This window comes from Rhinolophus hipposideros, assembly GCF_964194185.1.
Source record: "Rhinolophus hipposideros genome assembly, chromosome: 8".
Taxonomy (NCBI): domain Eukaryota; kingdom Metazoa; phylum Chordata; class Mammalia; order Chiroptera; family Rhinolophidae; genus Rhinolophus; species Rhinolophus hipposideros.
In genome coordinates this window covers 1,029,554-1,056,511 of record NC_138054.1, presented here as the reverse complement: position 1 = coordinate 1,056,511, position 26,958 = coordinate 1,029,554, and the positions used below count along the sequence as shown (strand labels likewise).

At 37.9% G+C, this 26,958-nt stretch overlaps 1 protein-coding gene across 7 annotated transcripts in view; it reads left to right on the top strand.

The window, feature by feature from the left end:
* The window catches only part of EXOC2 (exocyst complex component 2), a 254,857-nt gene that overhangs the window by 116,829 nt on the left and 111,070 nt on the right, over window positions 1-26,958 (top strand). For all 7 annotated transcript variants that reach the window (XM_081056234.1, XM_081056230.1, XM_081056232.1 and 4 more), the window contains exons 12-13: window positions 15,135-15,260; window positions 21,177-21,301. In XM_081056234.1, the coding sequence (XP_080912360.1) occupies window positions 15,135-15,260; window positions 21,177-21,301 (251 nt within the window). The remainder of the gene's footprint in view (window positions 1-15,134; window positions 15,261-21,176; window positions 21,302-26,958) is intronic.

Below are 26,958 nucleotides of genomic sequence, written 5' to 3'. Positions count from 1 at the left end.
CTGGTAGTCCACTCATTATTTTATCAAGTATATGCTGGGCCCCGCTGTGTACAGGTAGACAGTGGTGACTAAAACAGACATGGTCCCTGCCCACTCAAACACGTAACTAACTAAACATAAAGTCGTGACAAGTAACATAAAGAAAACTGATGGTACTCTGAGGGAGGAGAATGCTTTGGATGGCTGACTTGGGAAGGTGTCTCAGAGAATGCTCCATATGAGCTGGGAGCTGGAAGGATGTGAGGTGGCCTGCTGGAGCCACTCCAGTCTGAAAAAGGAACAAAGGTCCTGAGGTAAGTGTTAGGAAGAAGTCCAGCTGCATTCATTCCCATGTGGTGTGTCAGCTTTGACTAGTACGGTGCAGTTACCCACAGACACTGAGTGTCCTTGATGCTGTTTGTGTGCAGCCACTGGTCGGTGCTCAGGGCCCCGGGGTCAGTGTGGTGAACAAGAGCCTGCTCATTTGAGGCTCACAGACTAGTGGCGGATATGGACCGGGGGAAAGCGACCGGAAGAGTACAGTGTGCTGCTGTTTCAGCCTGGGAAGTTCCTGGTGCTGTGGTGGTGCTTCGGGACGGTGTATGGTCCATAACTGTGAGGTCCTAGTAGTGATACTGCAGGATTTGAATAGAATGACATGTGTTGAGATCTGCAGGGTCTTTGTACTACCCAGTTGAAACAGAGGTGGGGAAGAGGAAAGAGATAAAAACCAGTTCAGGAAGAGAAAGTCGAGTGTGTACTGGGTTTCGAGCAAAAGAAGGCTGTGAATTCTGTGCTCCGGAGCCTGGAGGGTGATCCACCTGACTCATGGCGAGGTGCTGGGTCCCAGGCGGCTTTGCCAGCTGCTTCAGGGAGTTTGGACTCTGCCCAGAGTGTTGGGGGAGCCAGTCAGGGTCTGAGGCAAGGGAGAGACCCGGTGACACGTATTGTGTAAAAGGCAGCGTTGGCTTCCGTGTGGCGAATGGATGAGAGGGTGCAGGACTGGAGCAGTGGAGCTAGTTAGGAGGGTATGAGGGCCATTCAGGCATGTTGCCTGGTGTGGAGGTGCTGGTGAGGAGAGAGCGTGGACTCACGGATTTGAGAGCGGTGCAGAGACTGGTCTCTGGCCTCGGCAGCTGTTAGGAGGATGCCACCATTGAGTTAGGGAACACAGAGGAGAAAAACGGTGTTGGATTTAAAGAGTGAGGGATTTGGGTGTTGTCTGCATATAAATGGTCTCTGAGAGTTGCTTTCACCCAAAACCATGAAAACAAGGAGAAAACTTAAGACAGAGTTAACTGGGGGGCGATATTTGCTGGGCTGGTAGAAGAGAAGCCTGCCAAAGAGACGAAAAGGGAGGTCATGGGGCCCAGAGGGAAGCAAGAGGGTGTAAGGTCATGAAAGCAAAGAGAGGATTGATCAGCAAGGGTTTTAAAAGGTGCATAAGATAAAGAGCTGTCCTTCAGATTTAGCACTGAGGCTGGTGTCTGTGACCTTGGCAGATGCAGTTGCAGTGGCCTGAGAAACCAAATAAGTTATGTAAAATAGGGTATAGTGATTCTTAATAGGATTTCCAGGAGTAAGTGAAGTCCCATGAGAGCAGTCCTGGCACAGGAGGAAGTACAGTGGAGAGGTCCTGATTCTTTTTTACTTTTATTTTTTTAATTAAAGTTTTTTGGCGTGACAGTTGTTAGTAAAGTTATATAGGTTTCAAGTGTACAATTCTGTAATGCATCATCTATATATCTTGTTGTGTATAAGCGAAATAAGTCAGAAAAAGTCGAGAACCACTGATATGTGGTACATAAAACTGAAAACAACAAAGGAACAAGATAAACAAATGAAGAAACAAAAACTCATCGGCAGACAATAGTTTAGTGGTTACCAGAGGGTTATCAGAGGGTAAGGGGGCAGAAGGGTTGAGGATGATTCTTTATGGCACAATTTTGTCATGAATTAGCTGGCTTGGATTTGAGTACTTTCCAGCTGTGATTCTTTTTTTTTTCTAGTCTTGATTTTTTTAGGAAGACTCAAATATATCTTTTTTGATGCCACATCAAAATTCCTACTAATGTCATTAATTATTTTATAGTTTGAGCAAGTGAAAATGACATCTGATAATATACATAGTCTGTAGTTTCGAGGGTATTTAGGGGCCTACAAGTTTGTTTATTGAATCTAGTCTGTTAGGCAGGATTCTGAACCTTGCCTGCCCATCAGCATCCCCTTGGTGTTTTTAAAGACTATCGGTTCCCGTCCTCTACCCCATTCCTACCAATTATATTAGAACTTCTAGCAGTCAAGTCCAGGCATCGGTATTATTTAAAACTCCCAGAGGATTCAGGTGCAGCCAGGACCCTAGATCCTGTGCCAGGGACTGGAAGAACAGTGGTGAGCAACACTGGCATGATCTCTGACATCTTGGACGTGGTAGTCTAGTGGGAGAGACATGTGTTAAAAATCATTGAAGTATTTACTTACTACATAAATATAATTGTGAAAAGTGTTATGAAGTGGGAGCACAGAATTCTACTCCAGTCTAGTAAGGGGGAGATCCAGGGAAGTTTCATCAAAAAGGTGATTATTTCCATTGAACTTAAATGACAAATATCAATTGTTCAGATAAAGAGGCATGGAGGGGAAGTCCAGATACCTAGTGGGTTTTCAATAGATGACACCTTACTCCTCACTCCACTAAGTACACTGCTGATGTTCTCCAGACAAACAGGATACATAGCCTGATAAAGGATTTTCCTACTTATGTGGATGAGAAACAATCTGACTATACAATTCGGTTATGAAAATATTTGAATTTCTGGGATATGTGTGTATATTATGACGGCAATATACAGGCTATTTCAAATTGGAAATTTCATGTATCTTATTGTCACATCCATACCTGAAATATCTGCCAATCAATATTACATGGTCAAAGCTCTGAACTTTTCTTGAAGATAAATGGAGACTTACTTTTACCTGATGGATTCCTTCCCATCATCTTGATGTTATGTATTGCTACAGTATTCATCCCGAACTGCTTAAAATCAGCACTTCTGGAAAAAGATGACAATAGCTTATGTGTAACTGGGAGCCTTGCCTTTTGTATTCACTCTGACCAAGCTTGTTGCAAAGCTTACTCATCACTTGTGAAATAATTAAAAGAATATACATGAAATGGATCCATTTGGTAGTGAACAGCTTTGCCCGAAGTTGTTTCCATAAGTTGGTCTTTTGATTAAGAAGTAAAAACATAACAATTTACTGCCCTTTTAACTAACTCTACAAATTTCATGAGAATACAATGTAAATTTCCTAAATTCATGAGTCAGATTTTTATTGGTTGTATCTTAATTTTCCTTTGACATTCAGAAGAACATGCTTAACTGTGCCCTCTTTTGTTGTCAGAAATTACTACTAATCCAAACAGCATGGGTGATCCTAACATGTATGAGCCTTTTTTGGGAGATTGTGTGTTCTTTTGAGCTTACATCGGAAGGAGTTTTTATTATTTTATTTTGGAGAATCCCAAACGTACTTAAAAGCAGAAAGGGTAATACGATAACCTCCCATGTTTGAATAGTTATCAAATCATAGCCAGTCTTATTTTATCTATACACTTACCTGTTTCTTCCCCTTCCTCACCCTGAATTATTTTTGAAGCATGTCACATTATTTCAGCTAATGTAATTCTATAATTATTTCAGTACGTAATTTTCAAAGAGAAAGATAGTTTTTAAAAACTTTAATCAAAACACCATTATCATTATCTAAAATATCAATAATTTCTTAGTATCATCAAATATTTAATTAATTTTCAAATTCAGAAACAGTTTTCTATCTCCAGGATCTAAGTACTTTAAAATCATAGCTTTTTAACTGATACCCAGTGCAAAGGCTAATGGTATGGAATGTGGCATAGATGTAGACAGAATGTGTTTCTAGAATGGCAACTTAGCCATTAGTAAAATTTACATGGTCCACTTGGCACCAGATACTTTTCTGGTTATCATTGTTAATATGTGTATGTGTCTCTGGACATATACTAGCTATTTCATATGCACTTATCTCCATTTATACGGCTAATGTAATTATATATAGTGTAGGTATATGTGTGTATATATGTATACATATATGCAAATATAAAATATTTGCCTTAATTATAAGTTTGCTGAGAATAAGCACAGTTTTTCTTTTATGTGATATACAATCAGTTGTTCATGATGGACTCTTAATTGACATTTATCAGTGTCCTAATTATATATAATATACACGTAATATGAGGGAAGGGCTCCCAAATATCATTTGGACTTTCTATTGGACATCCTTTCATGATTATGACATTTTAGATCTGGAAGGAACCTGGGAAATTGTTCCCAATAGATATTCAGCAGGTTAGTTTAGATGTATTCTGCATGTGAGGATGGTGTCTCAGAAAAGCCAGATAGCAGCTAGCTTCCCTGGGTCCAAGCAGCGGCAGAATGGTGAGTGGTTCAGGTCTTCCCACCCCACTGGCATGCTCTCCTCTTGGGACAGTGCGGTCAGATAGTAAGCTCCTCAAGACCTCTCGGTACTTTATTGTGGGAGCAAACGTTTTCCCTCGAACAGGATTTCTAGACAGGTTGAACATGGTGATGACAATGCCTACATTTCATCTAGCACTTTGTTATAAAGTTTTATTGTTTTTATTCAGATATTCTCAGAACCCTGTTTTAAAAAGGCAAGATAGTTGCATTCTAAATCTAAAGAATGAGTTGTACGTTATGTATTATAATATCTGTACTTGGACTTACAACATTGTAGAAGAGAAATGGTTGTAATTGTTTAAGTAAACCCACAGGCAGAACAGTGGTTAAGAATTGAGACAGTCTTTTGAAATAAAATATAATTAAATAGGTAGACTATAAATATTTCTGACAGGAACAGGTTTCTTTAAATTTTTTTAAGTAAAGCCTACTTTTATGTATATATTAACATAGGATTTTTTCGTCTTAACTCTTTACATGGTAGTTTTGGGGGAAAATGTTAATTGTGTTTAATCTTGTGGTCTTCAGAGAAAATTTCATGAGCAAACATGGTGATAGATTTTCAGAGATAGCAGTCCTACCTAAAAAAGCTATCTTCCTAAGAAAGACTCTTCTGTATACAGGGCATTTATCAGCAGAGGCAGATACTCTCGTGAAGACTGCACTGGATCTTTTTCTGGATTCCAGTCCTTAGAGGAATAATGTATACTGAACCGAGTAGATGGTGTCCTCCACATTAAAGACACCAGGACGCACGATGAGATGACCGCTATACCTCCTACATGCTGCCATTTATCCCCAGCTACTCCTCACTCCTGATCTGTGGCTCACCTCTGAGGCCCAGTTGTGGTCTTTGCCTTTTCTAAGGGTAGACAAAGGTAGGGGGAAAAAAACAGAAATAAAGGTTAACATTTAAAAAAAGTCATCTAGAAACGTTAAATACTAATGGAAGAGTTTGATTTTCTTCCCTGCTGGAACCCTTAGCCATGTTGCGTCTGCTCCTTTGTATTCAAAGCAGCCCTGTGTGCTAAATTTTGCACACAGGAAACTTACTGCCTTATAAGAAATGTCATTTGTCCCTTAAAATTCTTGTGAAATAGATCCAAAATTAGACCAAGTCTTCAGGTTTCTTGCCAGGAAAAGCCTTTGGTTACACCCCTACTGAAACTCTCAGACACGACTTTTAAAAGTAGCCATCAAAGTTGTTTTTTTCTTTGTTTTGAAAATGAGTTTAACTCTTAAAATGTATGTTGCCTATACTTAATAATGCAAGGGAAAATGTGTCAGCCTGCTCACAGAATAATTATTCCTTTTTTTCAGATATGTACTTAATTAGGACTTCCCAAAAGGCTATATTAGAATAGACATGTTAGAGGACATTTAGAATAGGAACATTAATTTAAGTGATCAAGAGAGAGTCTTTCAAATAGTCATGCAGCAGAAGGAAATCCGTTTATATGTGGCTCAGGTTCTTTTTGAAAACTTAGACATGACATGTCACACCCGAAGGTTTTTTCTGAACCCTCACAGTGTGCATCAATTATAGAAGAAAAAGAAGAATATTTTAGAGGCTGTGCTAAATATTTACTCTTGCTATTTCAAATGTGTAGATTATTAGATTAATTACTTGCTGAAATAAAAATGTGTTTATTTAATGATCTTGATATATAAAAAGGCCATATATATTTTAAACTCAAAAGCTCATGAAATACAAGCATAAATTATATTTTAATTATATTTCACAATTTATGAATAATTTTGGGAATTTACACAGTACGGCTAAACTTTATTTTTTCATGGTATTTCTTGACCTTTATGTACATAACTTATAATTTGTTTTAAATTAGTGGGGTTAATAAATATAATTCTGGTATTTCCATAATCCAAGGATAGGTAGACTTCTTGTACACTAGATTCTATTTCAGCCTCCATTAGAATACTGGCAGTAGATTCATTGAATTTTCTATAGGACTGTAAAATATTTCCATGGTTAAAAAGACAGTAAAAATGTGTTATACACATATTAACTACTTTAGTAAAATTATATTTTTTCTTTTAAAGTTGTTATAATGAGGTACCTTAGGAAGGTGTTTTTATAAAGTTTATTTTCTCGAGATGTATAAATAGTTTCTCTCCTGCATGTTTGTCATAACAGCATGAGCCCAGAATAATAGTAATTGATTTAAAAAGAAAAAAGAAAATAGGGAAGGCACAACTGCCTCAAGTACCAATAGGAGATAGTCGTTTTTTAACCTTCTTCATCACTAAGTCCCTTCTGATGTAGATTGCACAATTTCAGCTTTATCTGCACACTTGTTCTTTTGCATGTTGTGATTACATTTTTTAATAATGCTTTGGAAGATGAAATGCTTCCAAATGCGTTTAATGGGATTTTATTAATTTGCTGAGATTTATAAGCTATAAAGTATATATATGAGGTGTGATCAAACAATATGGTGAATGTTTAAATTAAAAAAAATTATTACAGTAAAAGACATTGCCATTAATCCCCCTCAAAATATTCCCCCTCGCTTCAAACACACATATCCCATGGTCCTCTCCACTTTCTGGAAGTTCTGGAAGTCCTCTTTCGTGAGTGTCTTTACTTCATCCTCCATCATGACAACGCTCTGTGTGACACATCACTTCTGGTACAGCAGTTTCTATCAAATAAAAACATTGCAGCGTGTCCTCATCCACCTTTTTCGCTGGATCTGTCACCGTGTGACTTCTGGCTCTTCCCCAAAGTCAAAATGACCATGAAAGGTAAAAGTTTTGTATCGATTCAGTTCATTGAGGCAGCCACGAGAGCGCAACTAGAGACACCCACGAAAGAGGACTTCCAGAACTGCTTCAGAAAGTGGCTAGAATGATAGTATAAGAGTGTTTGAAGTGAGGGGGCGTATTTTGAGGGGGATTAATGGCAATGTGCCTTTTACTGTAACAGTTTGTTTTTTTAATTTAAATATTCACCATATTTTGTGATCAGACCTTGTATGAAGAAAAGTAGATTCAGTACAGAGAAGTAGAAGAAAAGTTACCTGTTTATGATTGCAATGAAAAATCTCTCCAGCAAAATGATGGTCTGATTTTCTTTTCCCTTTTTTTCAGAAAGATCAAAACTACCAGTTGATATTCAGTGTGCCCTGAATTAATAGATTTACAGTTAATTGTTTTTCATTAAAATTTCTAATGCACACTATTAGAAATTGTCACTGCTGTTTGTAAATAGTATAAGTTTATATAAGCAGATTTAATTATCTGAATGCTGATCAGCAGGTTTTTACATAGTGATTATAGATTTGTTTTTTAATTTTATTTGAAAAGACAAATTTCACTTCCAAATTAAAATTAAGACATGTAATTAACACTGGTAATTTAAGCTTTCTTTTTTTAAAGTCAGTAACCTAGGAGTTGAGAATTTGATTTACTGTTTGAAGAGCTTAGCATTCATTTGTAGACCCTGTACAATAACAGCTGTTGAATATCATAGGAAAGAGTTGGATTAAGTTCTCTTTACTTGTTTCTTCTATTTTATACTAGATTCTATTCACCTCACAATGAATGATCTATCTTTGTTAGACCAGACAGGCCAACAAGGCTTATGTTAAAAGGACCTTTTCAATTTGTTACCCTAGCAGCTGGTTCTTTTCTACTGTCTTGGCCTACTGTATATCTGGAAGAAGACTTCTTGCAGCTGGGAGCCATTTCATGTCTAAACCATGTCCCCTATCCTTAAGAGGAAAAAAATGTTGACAGTGAATGTCAGGCACACATTGGATGCTAGCTTTAGCTGGTAATTTAAAATATTCACCATTACAAATATTTTAATTCTGTGTTCTGTCGTTTTTAGAATTGTTACCTGTATATTCTAAGCATGTTTACTCTACTTAAATATATATGTGTGTATATATATGTGTCTGTGTGTGTATATATATACATATTGTAATTATACATATATATATACACACATATATATTATATATATATATATATGATTGCAAGAAAAGTATAGTACTTTAATAAAAACATAAATAATTTTGTAAATATTTTTACAAAATAAATAGTTTTCCGTTTTTCAACTATTGTTTTGAATGATGTTAAAATACATTTCAGAATTCTTGCCTGGAATCTGTTAAGGACAATACTGACACCCTAAAAAGTGAAGTGAGGTATCTTTAATGTCTCATTTCATTTAATTGAGATTAAATGATCCCCTTTAAATTGAGGAAATGCTCCTGTAGGAACTTATTACAGAGAAACATAAGATCAAAACGAACATTTTTATCTGTTGACACAGTTCTTACTTGTGAGGAATTTGTAATTCTGCCTTGATACAGCTGCCCCTGCCCCCCAGCTTTGGCAGTGAAATTCTTCTGTGTGTTGTGCTTGAAAAGAATCTCATCCTGCCTGTGTCTGTGGAGGCTCCTGGCCCCACGTGTTCGGTCAACAAGCAACAGTGGGTGGTCGTGCTGTGCAGGGGACAAGGGCCCGCTGTGCTCAGGAAAATGTGTTCAGAGGTGTTTAAGGGCACTGCGGAAGTCAGCTGCCCTTCTGAGAGTCAGGGCTGTGGATCGGGGTTACCCACACTGCAGTAGGCTTGAGAAAACTTGCTGCAAGAGGCTCGAAGGATGAGAAAATATAATGAACTTACTCACCTGGCTCCACATTTGCAGGTTTCCTTGACGAAAGGTCTCTTCTGCGCTTTATGTTTTGTAGGGTCTATTAAGTAAATATTGACTATTGTTTGCACTTAAAATAGGGAAAACGTGCATATCTTGAATTAAAAGGATTTGAATTTATACATGATGAGTTTTCCTGGAAGTCTTATGGAATACTAGGTATTAGCACCACGCTCTAACCAACTGAGCTAACTGGCCACCCCAGGAATACTAGGTATGATGAGCATTTTCTGTAAAGTCTTCTTAAAGTCATTATCGTTTTTTTTGTAGGAATCAGAGTTTTAATATAAGCCCTTAACTTTTTGAGCTTTTCAGAAGATCTTTCCAGACCTATAGGTTAGCATAAAACTGAAGACTTTTTATCTAGTAAAAATCTCACAGTTACTGGGGAAAAAATATCAAATGTTTCAACTTGTTAATAGCTAAAATTGTGAAAGATTATTTTCTCTTAGAAAAGAAACCATTTTAAACTTCATTATTTCTACACTTTATCTTTTGTTTCGTTTTAGTGAAGTGACTAGGATTGTTTTATTAATGTTGTGAAGAAAATTTCTACAACTTCTGAAAACAAATTGTTTACATAATATTCCAAAAATTATTTTCCTAACTTTGTTTATAATCTCTTAAATTATTCCTGTGTATGCACAGTTAGATAAAGAATTCCTCTGAGAATGCTGGTAGCATGTTATAAAAGCTTTATTTAACTGGGGAATTGAAACATTGGCTCTTGATTGTCAGTAATTAAGAAGCTTAGTCTTTTTTTAAAAAAAATTTAAGTGTTTGAAAGACGTTTTCTTCCTGCTCTTCTTTCAAGCATCTGTAGATAAGATACGTATCTTTTCTTTGATATATTGGTAGAATTGTAACTCAAACTCTAGTTTGTGGAATTTAGAAGGTATAGCTTCACCAGAAAAATCTTCAGTTCTAGAATTTTGTTTGTATCATTTTTCCTACAAATACCGAAGTGGTGGTTTTCTCATGCTCTTGGGTGTGTTCCCATTTGCAATTTTGTCTCCAGAGTTATCTTTACCCTGTAGTTGTTCCTCTCAGATAACTTTGACAGATTACAGCCAAGTAATTTTGATCTTTTAAGCACTTATCTTTTGAGTGTATTTATTACTTACTCTGCTTAGTGTCTTTAAAATATACAGCTGTAAGGACCATAGTAAAAAACAGTATGAAATTCTGATATGCTTTTCACTGTTACTTTTTTTGTTGCCTTTAATATTTTCTTCATTTGCTTTCCCTTTAAGAATTAATTTTCACATTTGCTTTCTGTAGAGGCAGACTTTTTTATAAATTTATGTAACACCAATAATCAGTGTCCGAAATTAGGAATAGTGAGCAGAATAAGCATATTTTCCATTTTGTTCCCAGTGGTGATTTGAAGATTCAGATTTAAATTTCATACACTAGAATCAGAATTTTATAGCTATAAAAGACTTTAAAAATTGCATAGCTTCAAGACTGCGTTTTACAGGTGATAAAGCATAGGCCAATTATGACTCCTTAAACTAGCTGCAGAACTCCATAGCAACTGCATTGCCATGAGAACCTTGGATAGAATTAAGCCCTACCCCAGTTTCAAATGTAGGGAATGACTTGTTAGTATTAGACAAGTGAAGGCAGAAAGGCTATGATACTATTTGATAAAAGGCTGTAAATTTTTCCATCTAGAAAAAAATCGTAGAAATAGTTCATTTCTAGAGAAAATTTACTGTCAAAAAACCAAATGACTTTTCATAACTCATGTTAATGCAGTATTAAGTTTGAAAAAGACAAAGTCAAATGCAGTTTTACAGAAACTTCAGTCACTGTCACCTGCAGAATGTCCCATTGTAAGCTAACATTCTAATGAAAAAACTGAAGTGTGTATACACAGTGAACACTGTCCTCAGCTGTATGTGAAGGGGCAGTAATTTAGGTTTTCTGGAAAATATGCTAAGTAATATACTTTTAAGTTGCATATAATCTGCACGTAAGTCAGGGCATGATATTATAGAACTTTATAATTATTCTCGTTTATAACCATATGTTTTATATAATGTGTATATTTCTCTTAAACACATCAAGAGATACTATCATATTGTGAGGTAAAACAATCAAGAGAAAATAAACTGATTTCTTGTAAGGTATTTTAAAATCTTTTGCTGAAATTGCTTTTTTAAAATTTTTTGGTTCTTTTTAGTAATGCTTTTCTATCAAAACCACTTCATATTAATAATAATTATGTGGGATAGAAATACCAAGTCATGTAATGTAAACTTAAAAGGAGTCTCAGAAGCCTTGTGTACATTTGTACACACACACACACACACACATACACACATGGTACCAAAAAAATGTATACATTTTAAGAAAGGAAAATACTATTAAAATTGTAATAATATATACTGATAACAAAAGATGAATACAAGTCACATTTGACTTCTGCATTTACAAGAGGGCTTAAAGTGGTTGCCATCAGCATCCAGACACGTCTGATTACGGTGAACTACTGCTTGAGCAGCGTTGACCAAAGTGTCTACTTTGGCACCCCCAGTGTATCTATAAATGAGGTTGGACAATTAAGTTCACGATTTTGTTGCAATGATGTTGTTAACCTTTTTTGATATTAGAGGCATTATTCATTATGAATTTGTATCAACTGGACTGTAAACCAAATTTACTATTTGGAAGTGTTGAAAAGACTGAGTGAAAAAGTTAGACGACCTGAACTTTTCACCAACAATTCATGTCTCTTGCATCACGACAATGCACCAGCTCACACGGCACTGTCTGTTGAGGGAGTTTTTAGCCAGGAAACAAATAACTGTATTGGAATACCCTCCCTACTCACCTGATCTGGCCCCCAATGACTTTTGTCTTCACCCGAAGATAAAGGAAATATTGAAAGGAAGACATTTTGATGACATTCGGGACATAGAGGGTAATCCAATGACAGCTCTGATGGCCATTCCAGAAAAAGAATTCCAAAATTGCTTTGAAGGGTGGACTAGGTGCTGGCGTTGGTACATAGCTTCCCAAGGGGAGGACTTCGAAGGTGACCGTAGTGATATTCAGCAATGAGGTATGTAGCACTTTTTCTAGGATGAGTTCGCGAACTTAATTGTCAGACCTCGTGTGTGTGTGTGTGTGTGTGTGTGTGTGTGTGTGTGTGTGTGTTACATATATGTATATGGATATATATTACATATGTATATGTAATACACACAATAGTACATTTCTGCCGACAGCTTTAAAATGTTTTATTCATTTTCCCTATGAAGGATAATCTTCCTAATTCCCTGTAAGATAACTAACTCATCATCAGAACCCACCCCCACCCCCTTTTTTTAAATAAAAATGGAGCAAAATGGTAGGGAGAGAAGCACTTTTGATCTGATGCCACTGTCCAGCTTGCCTGCTCCGGCATCTGTGTGCCGTGCTGAACTGCCACCTTCTGGTCACTGAATGAAAATGCCTCTTGCAGATTCGTTCTAGGTGCTGGGTGGTCCTGTGGTGTGTGCTGCTTCAGCTCCTGCTGCTCGCTGGTGATTAGACATTACCAATTCAGAGATTAGGTCACGTTAAACTTTCTTTTCCTGTTATGGAAAATGATGCTACGGTGCCTCACAAAAGAAAAGCCTATTCTTAGTACAGTTACTTTTATTGAAGGGAAAGATAAATCTATCTTTTAACAGTTTCAAAATTTAAGATTACTTAAACTGCATGAATGACTTAATCTTAAAGCATTTAAATTAAACACACCAGTTATAAGGAAAACCTTTTTTCTGAGGATTTACTTAAACGACGGTAATTGTATTTTTTGTAGGAATGCTATGTAGTGTATTTTTAAAAAACAAGGAAGTCTTTTCCGTTTTAGACAAAAATTTATAGTCCTGAAGCCTTCAAGAATAACATGTAACATTTTAAATTATAGCATTCTCTTTTTCCACCTTTTTATATACGTTTTATGTAAATTACACATTTTTATATAAATATTAAATGTGACACTAAGTTCGAGGCCCTTTATACTTACTTTTAAGGTGCATAAGAAAATTGATATTTTAATACTAATTTCCTGAATTTTGCAGTTAATAGCAGTACCGACTACATAAACTTAAAAGAAAATGTCATAAATCCTTAAAGCTTCCGCAGATGACTTCTTCTTTAGTGTATGGAAAAAATCAATTATAAAAAAGTATTGCGTCATTATTTGTATTTTCTTACAAATACATATTTTCTTGCATCACATATTTATTTTGTTTTCTTAAAATATTGAATTAAACAAGTCTTCTTATCTTAGATATAATGTTTTCCAAAGTAGAAGTGTATGTAAATAAAGCATTTAACACAGGATTTGAAACACAGTAAGTCTCCAATTAAATTCTGTTTCAATAAAAATAAATCTGTTCGAATGATTTAATTTCTATTTCTATAAAACCTGCCTGGTAGAATTGGTGAGGATACAAGGAGTGCTCTCATATTGTGTCATGTTAAGTAGCTCATGGTAGGAGGAACCATGAAGCAGGCTCTCCCTAGCTTTTACTATATTTTGTTTATTATATTGCTTTGTTTTATGCCTCCACCACCAGAATTTACATAAACACCTTGAGAACGGTGACTTACCCTTTATTCATCACCTTATTCCCAAGGCCTGTATAGCTCCTGGCACATAGGAGGCACTCAGTAAATACTGTTCAGTGTTATTGAATAGCTAACATTGCCAGTAGCATAAAATTATTATTTTATAAATGTGTTTTATCTTTTGCACCTGAAAACAAATCTACAAGGTTTTAAAATTCTATTAACTTATAAAATAAATAATAGAGTTTATTGAATAATATTAGTCAGTATATATTGAAAGAGTTATTTGCGGAAGGTCCATTGACTATGGACAGAGACATAATATTTAATCCTTATCCCTGAGAAGATAGTATTCTTATTGGGAGATAGGCGGTACTTCACGAAGTAGCTATAATTTTTAAAGATGAGAGTGTAAGTGGGTGGAGAGGAAGGATGAGTAAGGCTTTTTAGACAGGGAGGGCAGGTAATAAGGCAGGGAAATGTGAGGTGCATTTTCATATGGAGGATATTTAGGTGCTCTGTGCACGATGTTCTGAAGTGTTTACTGAATTCAGCTTGTCTCGAAGGTGTGTGAAGATGCTCAGTTTATAGGCACCTACCTCTGCCGACTGATGAGCAAATTTTACCGCTTAAAACGAATGTCTTACTAACTCACTCATTTAGCTACATGGGATTCCATTCCTAATAGCTCTTGATATCCATTTTAGAAAAAATGTTTCCTGGTTCTTATTCTTGGGTTGGAATTCTGAGGGCTTTCTGGAAGACTTCTGAGAAGAGAATCAAGAAAGCATTATTTCAGTAATGTTAATCCAGGACAATGGAGAGCATTTCTTGGTAGCAGTGACATGTTAGGCTTCTGGAATATTAACAGTGTGAGGTGAAAAGGATCCAAATTAGTTGTCTGGCATTGGGATTAGAAATAGGGAAGCCAATCCCACATCCCAAAGGAAGAAAGAAATGGGATTTGAGGCTTACATTTTAAGGGAGAAGTCAGATTTATGCTGTAACTCTGCTCCATTAGAAGAGTTAGAACTCCATGACTTCCTTTCTAAGTGTCAAATTGTTATTCAAAAAGTGGTTTCTCATACTGGTTTTTATGTTTCTAGAGCGCCTCCCTCCCCAGTTTTGCTGAACATTCATTCTAAAATGATGCATAAGTTTCACTCCATAGTTTGTTACATCTCTATACTACCTAAGCCAAATCCATCACGGTGGGTTTGACTTTTAAAAGCTATGTAGAGAAAATATTTTCGATTTGACTTAACAGATGCTCTATTTAAAAGAATGGAACAATTAAGCAAGAAATAACTCAGAGAAGCAGTCCATTAGGGGAACTAAGTCCAAACCTATGGAACCTATGGGAATGTCCCCTCTCTTCCAGGTCCCCCAGGCCTTCCCAGTCCCATGCTGGGTCTGGACAGCGATGTGCACCCCTCAGTGCTGGCTCATCTGGGTCAGACAGCATCACTGAAGAGGGGCAGCAGCTTTCAGTCTGGTCGAGATGACAGTAAGTATAGCTCTCCACCTCCACGTTCTCATTTAAATTTGTACTCATGTACTTTCAAACATTTTTCTCTGGAAAAATTGCATAATTGTGTTACTACTGCTAAGGATTACCGACCATCATCTCGTCTACTTATTAGGAAACTACCCAGTAATTAAATTTAAATAATTCAAGTGCATTTTACATTGTATATTAAATAAATGCCATTTGATTTTTTAATAAGTCAGGCACAGGTCAGTGCTTACTCAAAATATTTAGTTAAAGTCGTTTTATTTTTTTATGGTTTAATTTTTTTAAATATGCCACAAAAAATAAAATCTGTGAGAACATCTTTAAGATGAAATTTGCAACAAAAGTAATTTCTGTATTAAGTACAGAGAAAAACTCCTTTTCAATGAATTTTAAAACTTGGTTTGGAAAGAAGGGATCGTTAGTCAAAAATTAATTGCTAGTCTTTTTTCATGAGATAAAGCGTCTCAAATTTTAACTATGTTACATTTCTTAACTTTCTAAAGTTGATGGTTACCTGTTGTTTATTTACCTGTATAAGATATAAAATATATTGGTTATAATGCATTCAGGTGCTAACTAGATGCTGGTAGTCACTGGTTATTTATAACCTCAATAATAAAAAAGCTCCAAATACAGTAGTAGAAATACCTTACTTTGTATTAAATTCAAATACCTCTAAAGTTTACATGGAAGTATTTTCTGTTATTTTTACAAGTATTGGAGTAGGGAATTTTTTAAGGTTTCATTAATAAATACAAATGAATGTCTGTGATAAAAACCCTTAAGATTAGGTGATTTATTTGTACTAAATGAAGGGTTTCCATAACTGGCGTTATTCCTTCATCTTGTCCCCATTTTCCATCTTGCCACAAGACACTTGTATAAACAATGAAAGGACAGAGCTGTTGGTTTCCACATTCTTTGGCACAGTGTAGCCCTCTAAGCATGTAATCCCAGGCCTGATCCTGGAGTGCAGCCCACCTGGGTTTTTAAAAAAATCTGTCCTTTATACGAGGATAATACATCAGGTCTAAAAGCCTCCACCTCACTCCTTCCATGTTCTTATGTAATCCACTACCACCAGTTGACATTTAAGCTAACAAGCTTAAATAAATTAGAATTTATACTTGAGGCTGACTATAACGAATACATCACCTTGAACAGTTCAGATTTATCCTGCCTAGGATTTGTCAAACTTCTTGGATCTATTTTATCAAATGCTGGAAATTGTCATCAAATTTGAAACATTTTTGGCCATAATTTTCTCGGCTTTTTCTGTTCTGCTTCCTTTTCTAGGACTCCAGTTACGTGTATGTTAGGTTAGTGCATTATCCTGTAGATCACTCGGGCTCGTCCCTGCCCGTTTTTCTACTCTGTTAGAGTCACTTGCTATGCCTTCAACTTTTGTGATCTTTTCCCTTCAGTGTCTAACCTAAAATTTTCAGATACTGTACTTTTTGTCTCTAGAACTTCCATTTGGTTCTTTTAACTGTCTTCCCTTTCTCTCGTGTTTTCCTTTAAATATTCGAACATTGCCCTTATTGGTTAATTCTGTCATCTCCGTCATCACACAGTCTCCTGTGTGACTAATTTTTTTCCAGGTTTCTGGTTATGGTTTGCATGGATAATAGTTTTTTATTGTTTCCCAGACACTGAATATCCAGTGTTGAGTGCCTGGGTTTTGTTGTCTTGCTTTCAAGAGTCATAAATAGACTTCATTTTATCAGTTATTTACGCGCAAGTTTGATCCATTCTAGGCCTGTTGTTAAGTTCTCTAGAGTAGGTATAGAGTTGTCTTCCCTCTGAGGTACTTCAGCCCTACTACCAATGCATGATTTCTTGGGTCTCTACCGAATGGCTCAGGTACTTGATAAGAATAATTCCCTCAGGCTGTTGAGAAGTAGAACATCCTCCTGCCTGTGTGATGTCTGGGGATCATCAACCGTACACTAGAAATGCATCACCGGCTCACAGTAAAAACCAACACTCATGCAGATTTTTGGAGCTCATTTTCTGTGTAGCTCTCCCTCCTTTCTATCATTCTTCCGTGCATTTTCCAGTCACCTCCACCTCCTTGAAATCCTTCTTTCCAACTCAGAAAGGCCAATGAACTTTATTGAGGTTCCTCCTCCCTTTGCCTCTGTTGTCTGCAACAGAAAGCCAGGGCAGTGGTGGACCCGCCCACGTTTCCCTTTCCTACTGTTCAGTGTCTGGAAACAATGTTTATGTACATATTTCCCCAGTTTTCTGGTTGTGTATGACTGAAGGTTGAATCCAATTCTTGTTACTCCAGCATGGCTAGAGGTGGAAGTAAAATAATTTAAGTTTATTTTCCCTAAAATTATTACTTGAAATTAGAACATTATAGAACATTGCTTACAGTTAAAAATAGGTATATATAAAGTTGAGGAAGCTCATTCTTGACTTTGTGATCAAAGCAAAATTTATGATCCTACAAACTTTTAATTTCTATTGAAAAAAATTGGACATTCCTGTCGTGTCCCCTTAGTTCTTTTCATCAGTCTTAGAAAACAACTCTTGAAGCTATCCTGTCAGTGATATAGCATGTGGAAATTAACTAGGACATGTTTGATTTAGTAAGAAAAGAAAATCCAAAATCATTTTTTAGTTATAATGATCTAAGTCTACTTGAATGAAGTAGACTTAGAAAGAATGCAGGAAAGGATTCTCATTACATACATACATACATATGTTTGTACATACATATGTAAGTATAAAGAATCTGCTAATGATGAAAAGATCAAATGAAGCACAAGACTGAGAATTATTCTCTGTCACTAGGCAGCAGGCTGGAGTAACCCATCTGTTTTCCAAAAACCTAGATGATCAAGTGCCTATACATTAAGTAGTTGGAGCACCTCCAGCTCAGGATGTGATCACGTTGCAGTACTGTTTAGTAGCTGAATTATTATAAGACTCCAGGCTGGTGAACACAGACAAAATAATTTACCGATTAACTTGCTGTAAAGAGATTCAGCTGAAGGAATCTTTTTGGAAGTCTTTTAGAATTGGTTGGTTGTGTTTTTACTTCCAGTTCTCCAAATACTTCTCCTATCATAAAATCATTTCAATTAGAATACTAGGTGATGGATTTAACAAGAGAGAAGCTGAGTTTACTTTCTGTTCCCTTATTTTGTGGTTTTCAAAAAGAATTTTTTTTTTCAATTGGTGAAGGCAATGTTCCCTATATTTCTGTGGGGTGGAGGCATTCTCTGACGACAGACTGATGGTTGAGACTGTCCTCTGTGTCTGTAGAGTACATGGGTGTGGAGTAAGCCAGGTCAGACTGCACACAGAGCTCGTCCAGCTTCAGAGTCGGTGGGGACTTACTTGGGTCAGCTTAGGTTGCTTCCATTCTTAACTCCCCAGTAAACAAGCCCTGCAAAGAATAGATGAGGAAAGGATACCACATGAGTTCCTCAAACAGGGATATACAAAATTATGGTCAGTATAGCTGCATGGAGAAGCTCAGATTTTTTGAAGCATTAATTTGGGGGAAGAAACCATGTAAGCGTCTACTTGCAGCATAGGGAGACTTGGAGTGCAGCTCCAGAGTTAGCAGATAGAGGATATTCAGTATATATTGGCTGAATGAACAAGTCCAAGTTTACAGTGTGCACCTATATAAAGAACCATGCTTTACCATATACTACAACTGAATTTAACACTTTCCCCACAACTCATGGCATAGACAAAGGGCTAGTGTGCCCCATAAATAAAGAGGCTCTACAGGCCACAGAAAGGGAGTCTGCATGGCTCTTAAGCATATGAATAGGTACTCAACCTCACTCGTAATAAAAATTAAAAAGGCTCAGTGCTGCAGTGAGATACTAGTTTGGCAAAGCACCCTGTATTTATTGTTTGGGGTTTTGTGTGTTCTGTTTGTTTATTGGTGAGATTATAAGGAAGATACAACTTCCATGTGTTGTTTGTGGGAGTGTAAATAATTCCTGTAGAGGTCAATGCAATAATACATATCAAAATCACAACTCCATGCACTCTTGGACCCAGCGGTTCTTGTTCTGAGAATGTCTTTATATGTACACAGCTGGTCCCCGACTTAATGATGGTTCAACTTAACGATTTTTCAACTTTACCATGGTATGAGAGCAAAGCACATTCAGTAGAAACTGTCCTTACAATTTTGAATTTTGATTTTTTCCCTGGGCTCATGCCATATGGTATGTCTTATGCTGCTGGGCAGCAGCAGTGACTGCAGCCCCAGCCAGCCAGGTGTCACCAAGGTCAGCAGCCCGTGCTCCAGTGAGCCCAGTGCAGGCCTTGTCAGGTATTGGCTTCCGGGCGATGATGTTTGGCAGGGTAGGTGTAGTAAATGCATTTGCGACTCACAGTATGTTCACCTTCTTATGGGTTTACTGGGACGGGACCCATCGCAAATCGAGGACATTGGTGTGCACATATGCTTAAACGATGAGGACCACATTACTGGTTCAGGCATGAATTTTAACTGCAAAAGGGAACAGTCTTGTCCCTTAGAAGGGGACTTATTAAATCATGATACTTCCCAAATATGTAATACTGTGTGACTAGGGGGAGAAAAAGAGTAAGCATTTATGTCTGAATATGGAAGAACTCCAGGATTCATTGTCAAATGAAAAAAAAATCTAAGTGTCAAAAGAGTGTATTTAGTGTTCTTTCATTTGTGTGAGAGAACATTTGGTTGGGGGCAGAATACATATTGTGTTTGATGTGTGTATAAAAGACTTCTCAGGAAGAATCACAAGAAAGTAATAATAGTGGTTTCTTACGGCTGGAGTTGCAAACTGGGCTGTGGGGGATGAGGGTCGGAGGTGGACTTTGCACTGTATACCTTTTCAATTCTCTTTTCTAACCATATATTGTCTATTTAGAAAATTATTAAACATTTTAAAATAAATAAAGTCCACCTTCCTGCAGTAGAATAACAGTAGTAATATTAACAAAACTTTTTGCCTGGGAGTATTTTGAAAGGAAGCTGGTAAGTTGGTGAAGGAATTAATGGACGTCTCCTCCTGACGTGTCTGTGAATGGAAGTTAGCAGCTGACTCCAGACACACTCCTTGGTCTGACTGGAGACTGGCAGTGGGGTCTCTGCCCTGCTCCTGCTGGGGGCTCTGCCGCAGAGCCTCAGGGCCAGGAGGCAGGGCATGGAGGGCCAAGGAGACGATGAGGAAGATGGAGAGACTGAAAGCGATGAATGCTCCCTGAATTACTCCCTTCGTTTTCTTCCTACAGATTTACTCTTCCCATAAGAAATCTGTAAGACCTTGTATCCCACTAACAGCAATAGCTGCATTAAATTATGTGAAACCCAGGAGACTCCAATGTTTTTGTTTTTCTTAAATTCCTTTATTATGGGAGGAGTTATTCATTACATGATTGTTCTTGAATATGTTCCTTTGTGGTAATGTGACTTCTTAAATTTTCACCACATAGGGGGTATAGTGGCATTTCTAACAAGTTGATACTAGCCTCAAATTCAGTTACTGAATGTGGGGTTGCCCTGTCTTTCCTTACTTTGCTGTGTTAAGGCATAACTTTTTGAAGAGAAGTACAACATCCTGAAGACAACAAGGTTGAAAAGCCATAGCATGCGCCTCTGTGAAGCCCTCCCTGCTTGTGTGCCCTCCTGACTTGCCTGCCACTCCCCTACCTGCCATGCCCTTATGAGAAAAGCAGAGCCTCTGGTGAGAGTGTATTGTCTTCCGGCAGGTGTTGGCAGTGTGATGTGGAAAAGGAAGTACTGGTCTTTTGACAAATTAAAGGTCTGCAGCCAGAGTGGGACATGTTTATAGGTGGAGGAGCAGCAGTATATTGAAACAGGTTTCTATTCTTGATTCAAAAGTATATTTACAGTATTTTTCTTCTCCCCCGCTCCTACCTTAGCATGGAGGTACAAAACTCCCCACCAGGTGGCATTTGTTGAAAAATTGACCAAGCTTGTTGTAAGTCAGCTGCCTAACTTCTGGAAACTCTGGATTTCATATGTTAATGGCAGCCTTTTCAGTGAGGTATGTATACATATTTGACTATATATGTAGCTAACTCATTGTGAATGTCTAGTCTTAAAAATTCTAGATTCTGAAGTGACTTTTTAAAACCTTAGCGGCCCAGCACCTATAACTATTGTCATATATTTTAAGGTTAGTTAAAAGTGCTCTAAAACCCTTACACTAACAGCAATATGACCTTGAAGAAGTTAATTTCCTGAGACTCAGTTTCCTCAACTGTAAAAAGAAAATAGTAAGGGCGTTTTAACAAAAGGTGATTGTGAGGATTTAAATGAGATAAAGAAAAACAAAAATATTTTCACGGATTCTGAAGTGAGTATGCCAGTCAGGCCAAATTATGGGTGAAACTATTGTGCAGTGGACTCTAAACAAGTGATAAAACAAGGATAAAATGTTCACAGCTTGCATACGGATCCTAAGCTCATATAATTATGGAATTTCCTAGTTGGAAAGAATTGAAAGATTTTGTTGTCCAGCCCTTTGTGATCAGCCTTTATGTTCTCACAGATCACACATTTACTTAGTGTCTTAATCATAACATATTTGGTGGCATAGAAATTATGAACCTAAAGTAGTGACTCTGACTTACACGTATAGTCTGTGGAACTTAGACTCATCACTCTGTAGTCTCCCTTTGAGTGCCCCACGGAAAGCTCATGTCCTGGAATGCCTCGAGCTGCCAGGGAGGCGCCACTTGTAACATGGAAGAGGCAGCTCTGGTTTCTTGTCTCCACAGAGAACTCTTCCCAGCCCTGAGAGAGCTGGAAAAGTAGGGGTCTTCCTGAAGGTACAGGCTATGTCCTGCTTCTTTTGCTCTTGCTAGCACACAAAGTAGAGGTGGAAAAGGGCTAAACAGTGTTTGCTTTTTTGTATAACACCAAGGCACTCCTTTAAGGTTCAAGACCTCTCTTTCTTGGCAGAACGTCTTACTTCAGGGGTCCATCCGTCTCGTTGGACTATGGACATACATTTACGCTGTGCTTGAAGAAACAGTTGTTCTCTGGAGTTTTTTGGTTTTTCCATTATATGTTTAATTCTTACTTGTCCACTATCTCTTTTAAATCTAGGAGATCCCTAGATCTTTGTTTACATGAATGGTTAGTTATCTAAACCAAAAAACAACAAAAAAACGATAATGCATGAAAAACAACTTCCTTAGTGCGGAAGAACCAGTCTCTTAAGCATGAGTTATCACTGTATTTTCTTCTACCTTTAGTTTCAGCAGTTTATCAGTTATGTGCTTTATACGTGTCCTGAAAAAGTTTTCTTAGTGTTCTGCTTTCAAACATTTCCCCATCAATTCACATTTTCATTCATCTCAGCTGGACAAGAGTTGTGTGCTGGGAACAGGTTTGGGTTTCTTGCCGTCTCTCATCATGGGGGATGGCTGCACACTCGTGGTGTCATAGCTACTTCTTACCTGTTCTATCTAAATCAGATTGGGAAGGGTTGAGGCTTCCATATCAATGTCATGGACAGTTGTGTTCACGTATTTTCTTACAGAACACTAGTGTTGCATTAGAAACACCCAGTGTTTATCACTTACACGCTGTGACTTTAGGCAAATAACTTCACTTCTCTGTGCCCACTTTCATAGGTTGCTTTCAGAATTAAGTGAGTTAACGTAAGTGAAGAGCTTATAACAGTATCTGGCAGACAAATAAGAATTTGCTCTTATTCTTTGGAATAAATATTTATTTCAGCATTGGAAATCTCATTGGCCTGGTATTCAGTGAACAAAAAGTTGAATAGCACTAGAAATACTGGATTGATTAACTACTAGAGTAGTGTTAAATAATATCAAGATGGATTAACTCATCTAAAGAATCATTCCCTTAGGAAATGGATTTTAAACCTAGTTATTTGTTTCTAGCCAAGTGTTTTCTTTCCTTCCAATTGGATTGGTTCCTATAGAAGGCCCACCAATCTGGACAGCAGTGGCCTTATCGTGAGTCATTTTAGAGTTTGTAAAATCCTAAGAGTTTTCAATCGGAGATTTTATTGGTGTAAAGGGAATACATTTTCATTCCTTATAGGTTATACTTAGTTGTGGTATAAATGTCAATACAATATTTGGTTATAGATGCAAAATAAATGGGCTACTTCCAAATTCGTGAGCAACATTAGTACTGAAAAAAAAGTTTATAGTAATAATTACTAATTAAATATAATTTGCTCTACAGATTTTGGCATGTTTTAAAACTATTTACTCGTAAAAAGCTAGAAAGACAACAAAGGACAGAAAGGAATGGAGGAGTTAGGAAAGTGTGCCTACCATGTCAATTTCTGAGTGAGTGAGATCTGGAAGCTAAATTAAATGAATTCAACTAATATTAGGAAGAGTTATGGGCTTTTGAAAGTTGGTGTTTTATCTCATTTAAGAAAGCTCTAATATTTTACACAATTTACTTGAAATTTTGCATCTTTCGTGTTATTAGAACTATTTTTATTTCATTAAGAGCCCATCCGTTAAAGATATAGATGGAGTTTCCAACAGTTTAAAAAATAGTTGTTCAAACCAGTCAAGCCCATGTGAAATAACATATGTGAATCAAAACAGTGAAATCTAGCCGTTGGTTTCACCACAAAGTAGTTTTGGTCTGTGTGTGCAGGAAAGAGTTAGGGTTGTTAGTTAACGAAATGGTTAATAGTAGGTTAAGATTTCACCTTTAGCTGTACTTTAAATATAGTATATTTTGGGATGAAAAATTTTAAAGCATCAAAATAATTTTTGAATATTAGGAATCTACATTTTAAAAAGTTGTAGAAGTCATAGTATATAAATTAAAATGCACTTTATGTTGCAAAATTAGATTTAAAAATAGAGCAAACCTTACATGATTCAATATATTGGAGGTGTTCAATTCTTCATCAGATTAAAACAAGTAGCTATTTTAAAATTAACAATTGGCAAGAGTTATGCCTTGCAACAAATACCCCTAACCCCTCTACTGTTCTTTTCTTCTTTTGAAGGTGTTTTTTTTTAAAGATTTTTATTAAAAATATAGCTAACATACAATATTATATTAGTTTCAAGTGTACAAGAGTAACCATAGTTACTCAACGTTTATATACTTAAAGACGTGATAACCGTGATAAGTCAGGAACCATCTGACACTGTACCATGCTATCACAATATTATTAACTATATTCCCTATGCTGTACATACCATCCCTGTGACTTATTTGTTTTATACCCAGAAATTTGAACTTCTTATTCCCCTTCACCTTCACCTCCCCTTTTAAATTTGTCAATAACAGATGACATCCAATATTTTGTATTAAATCCAGGAGTATAGCATAGTGATTAGACATTTATATAATTTAAGAAGTGATCCCCCTGATTAGCCTAGCACTGTACATAGTTATTACCATATTATTGACTATATCCCCTATACTTTACATTCCCATGACTATTTTGTAACTACCAATTTGTATTTCTTAATCCTTTCACCTTTTTCACCCTCTCTCTATCCCCGTCCCATCTATCACCCCAATAAATCTAGTACCCATCTGACACCATACACGATTATTACAATGTTATTGACTGTATTCCTCATGCTGTACCCTACATTCCCATGACTGTTTTATAACTACCAATTTGTACTTTTAATCCCTTCACCTTTTTCACTCACCTCCAATACGGCTCCCACTTTTCATATATGTGTAGATAGTTCCTTGAAGTTTACAAAATACTGTTCAGCAGATGTCATCATGCATTCATTAGCACCCGATTGGTGGGCAAAATTGTTTTGGCAAAATTAAGCCTGAATTTTGATATGTTTTTAATGGTTTTTCACTTTATTCTTTGATTTGAAAATATATCACAGACGAAGGACTGTGAATTAATCTTCCCATTGAACAAATTGTCCACTAGGTAAAAAGTTCAGTATTAGGTGCTGTGGCAGATCGAGTAGAAAAGATACCATCTGACAATCGAGATACTTACGGTTTTATACTGGTCTGACCCTTCATTGAGATAAATTACACCTTTCTTTTAGAGTTCCATCCCTTCCTCCACAGCACACAAAACCAGGTCTGTATTAGTTAGGGTTCATAAAAACAGAAACAATAGGATGTTCATTCTGTTTCTAATCATACATGTAAAAAGAGATTAAGGAATTGCCCCCCATGATTATTGAGGTTAACAAGTCCCAAGAGCAGCAAACTGGAGACTCAGAGCACCCACGGTGGGGATCCAGTCTGAGGACAGGAGACTCAGAGCACCCACGGTGGGGATCCAGTCTGAGCACAGGAGACTCAGAGCACCCACGGTGGGGATCCAGTCTGAGGACAGGAGTCTCAGAGCATCCACGGTGGGGATCCAGTCTGAGGACAGGAGACTCAGAGCACCCACGGTGGGGATCCAGTCTGAGCACAGGAGACTCAGAGCATCCACGGTGGGGATCCAGTCTGAGGACAGGAGTCTCAGAGCATCCACGGTGGGGATCCAGTCTGAGGACAGGAGTCTCAGAGCACCCACGGTGGGGATCCAGTCTGAGCACAGGAGACTCAGAGCATCCACGGTGGGGATCCAGTCTGAGCACAGGAGACTCAGAGCACCCACGGTGGGGATCCAGTCTGAGGACAGGAGTCTCAGAGCACCCACGGTGGGGATCCAGTCTGAGGACAGGAGACTCAGAGCACCCACGGTGGGGATCCAGTCTGAGGACAGGAGACTCAGAGCACCCACGGTGGGGATCCAGTCTGAGGACAGGAGACTCAGAGCACCCACGGTGGGGATCCAGTCTGAGGACAGGAGTCTCAGAGCACCCACGGTGGGGATCCAGTCTGAGGACAGGAGACTCAGAGCACCCACGGTGGGGATCCAGTCTGAGGACAGGAGTCTCAGAGCACCCACGGTGGGGATCCAGTCTGAGGACAGGAGTCTCAGAGCACCCACGGTGGGGATCCAGTCTGAGGACAGGAGTCTCAGAGCACCCACGGTGGGGATCCAGTCTGAGGACAGGAGACTCAGAGCACCCACGGTGGGGATCCAGTCTGAGGACAGGAGACTTATTGTGGGTTTCCAGTCTGAAGGGCAGCAGGACGATACCCAGAAATTCCGTAGGTTCGGTCTAGTCTGAGGCCTGGAAAGGCCAGGTGTTGCAACTCATGCAGTCCATCAGTAGGAACTCCCCCTTCTTCTAATGAGGGTCAGCCTTCTTGTTCTCATCAGGCCTCACATTGATTGGATGGGACCATGCACTCTTTGGAGCGCAGGCTGCTTCCTTCAGGTATTCATCTAGTCCAGAGACACCCTCACTGATACAAGCCGAGTAATGTTGAATCAAATTTGAGGGTATCCCACGGACCAGTCAGGTTGACACATAGAATTAACCCTCACGAAGTCCTTCCCATTGATTTCCCAGTGCAGGATGCCAGTGTTCTGTGTCTCCTGGCACCGCGTGGGTGCTGGGCCCCTCAGCAACAACTGCCTTCCACCCTTGCAGCAGTTCTTCCTGCCCTAGCATTCACACAATCATCAAACCTCTGCTCATCCCTTTCGCTGGCATCTGGAATCTCCAGGAGAAGCACTGAGTCCGTGGGACTTTTCGGAAGCACATCACAGGATTATGCCCGCAGACCTCCTTCAAAGGGCCAGGCTGCCATGGCGGGGACTCAGGACTTCAAGTTTTTTAAAGAAGTCCTTCAGAC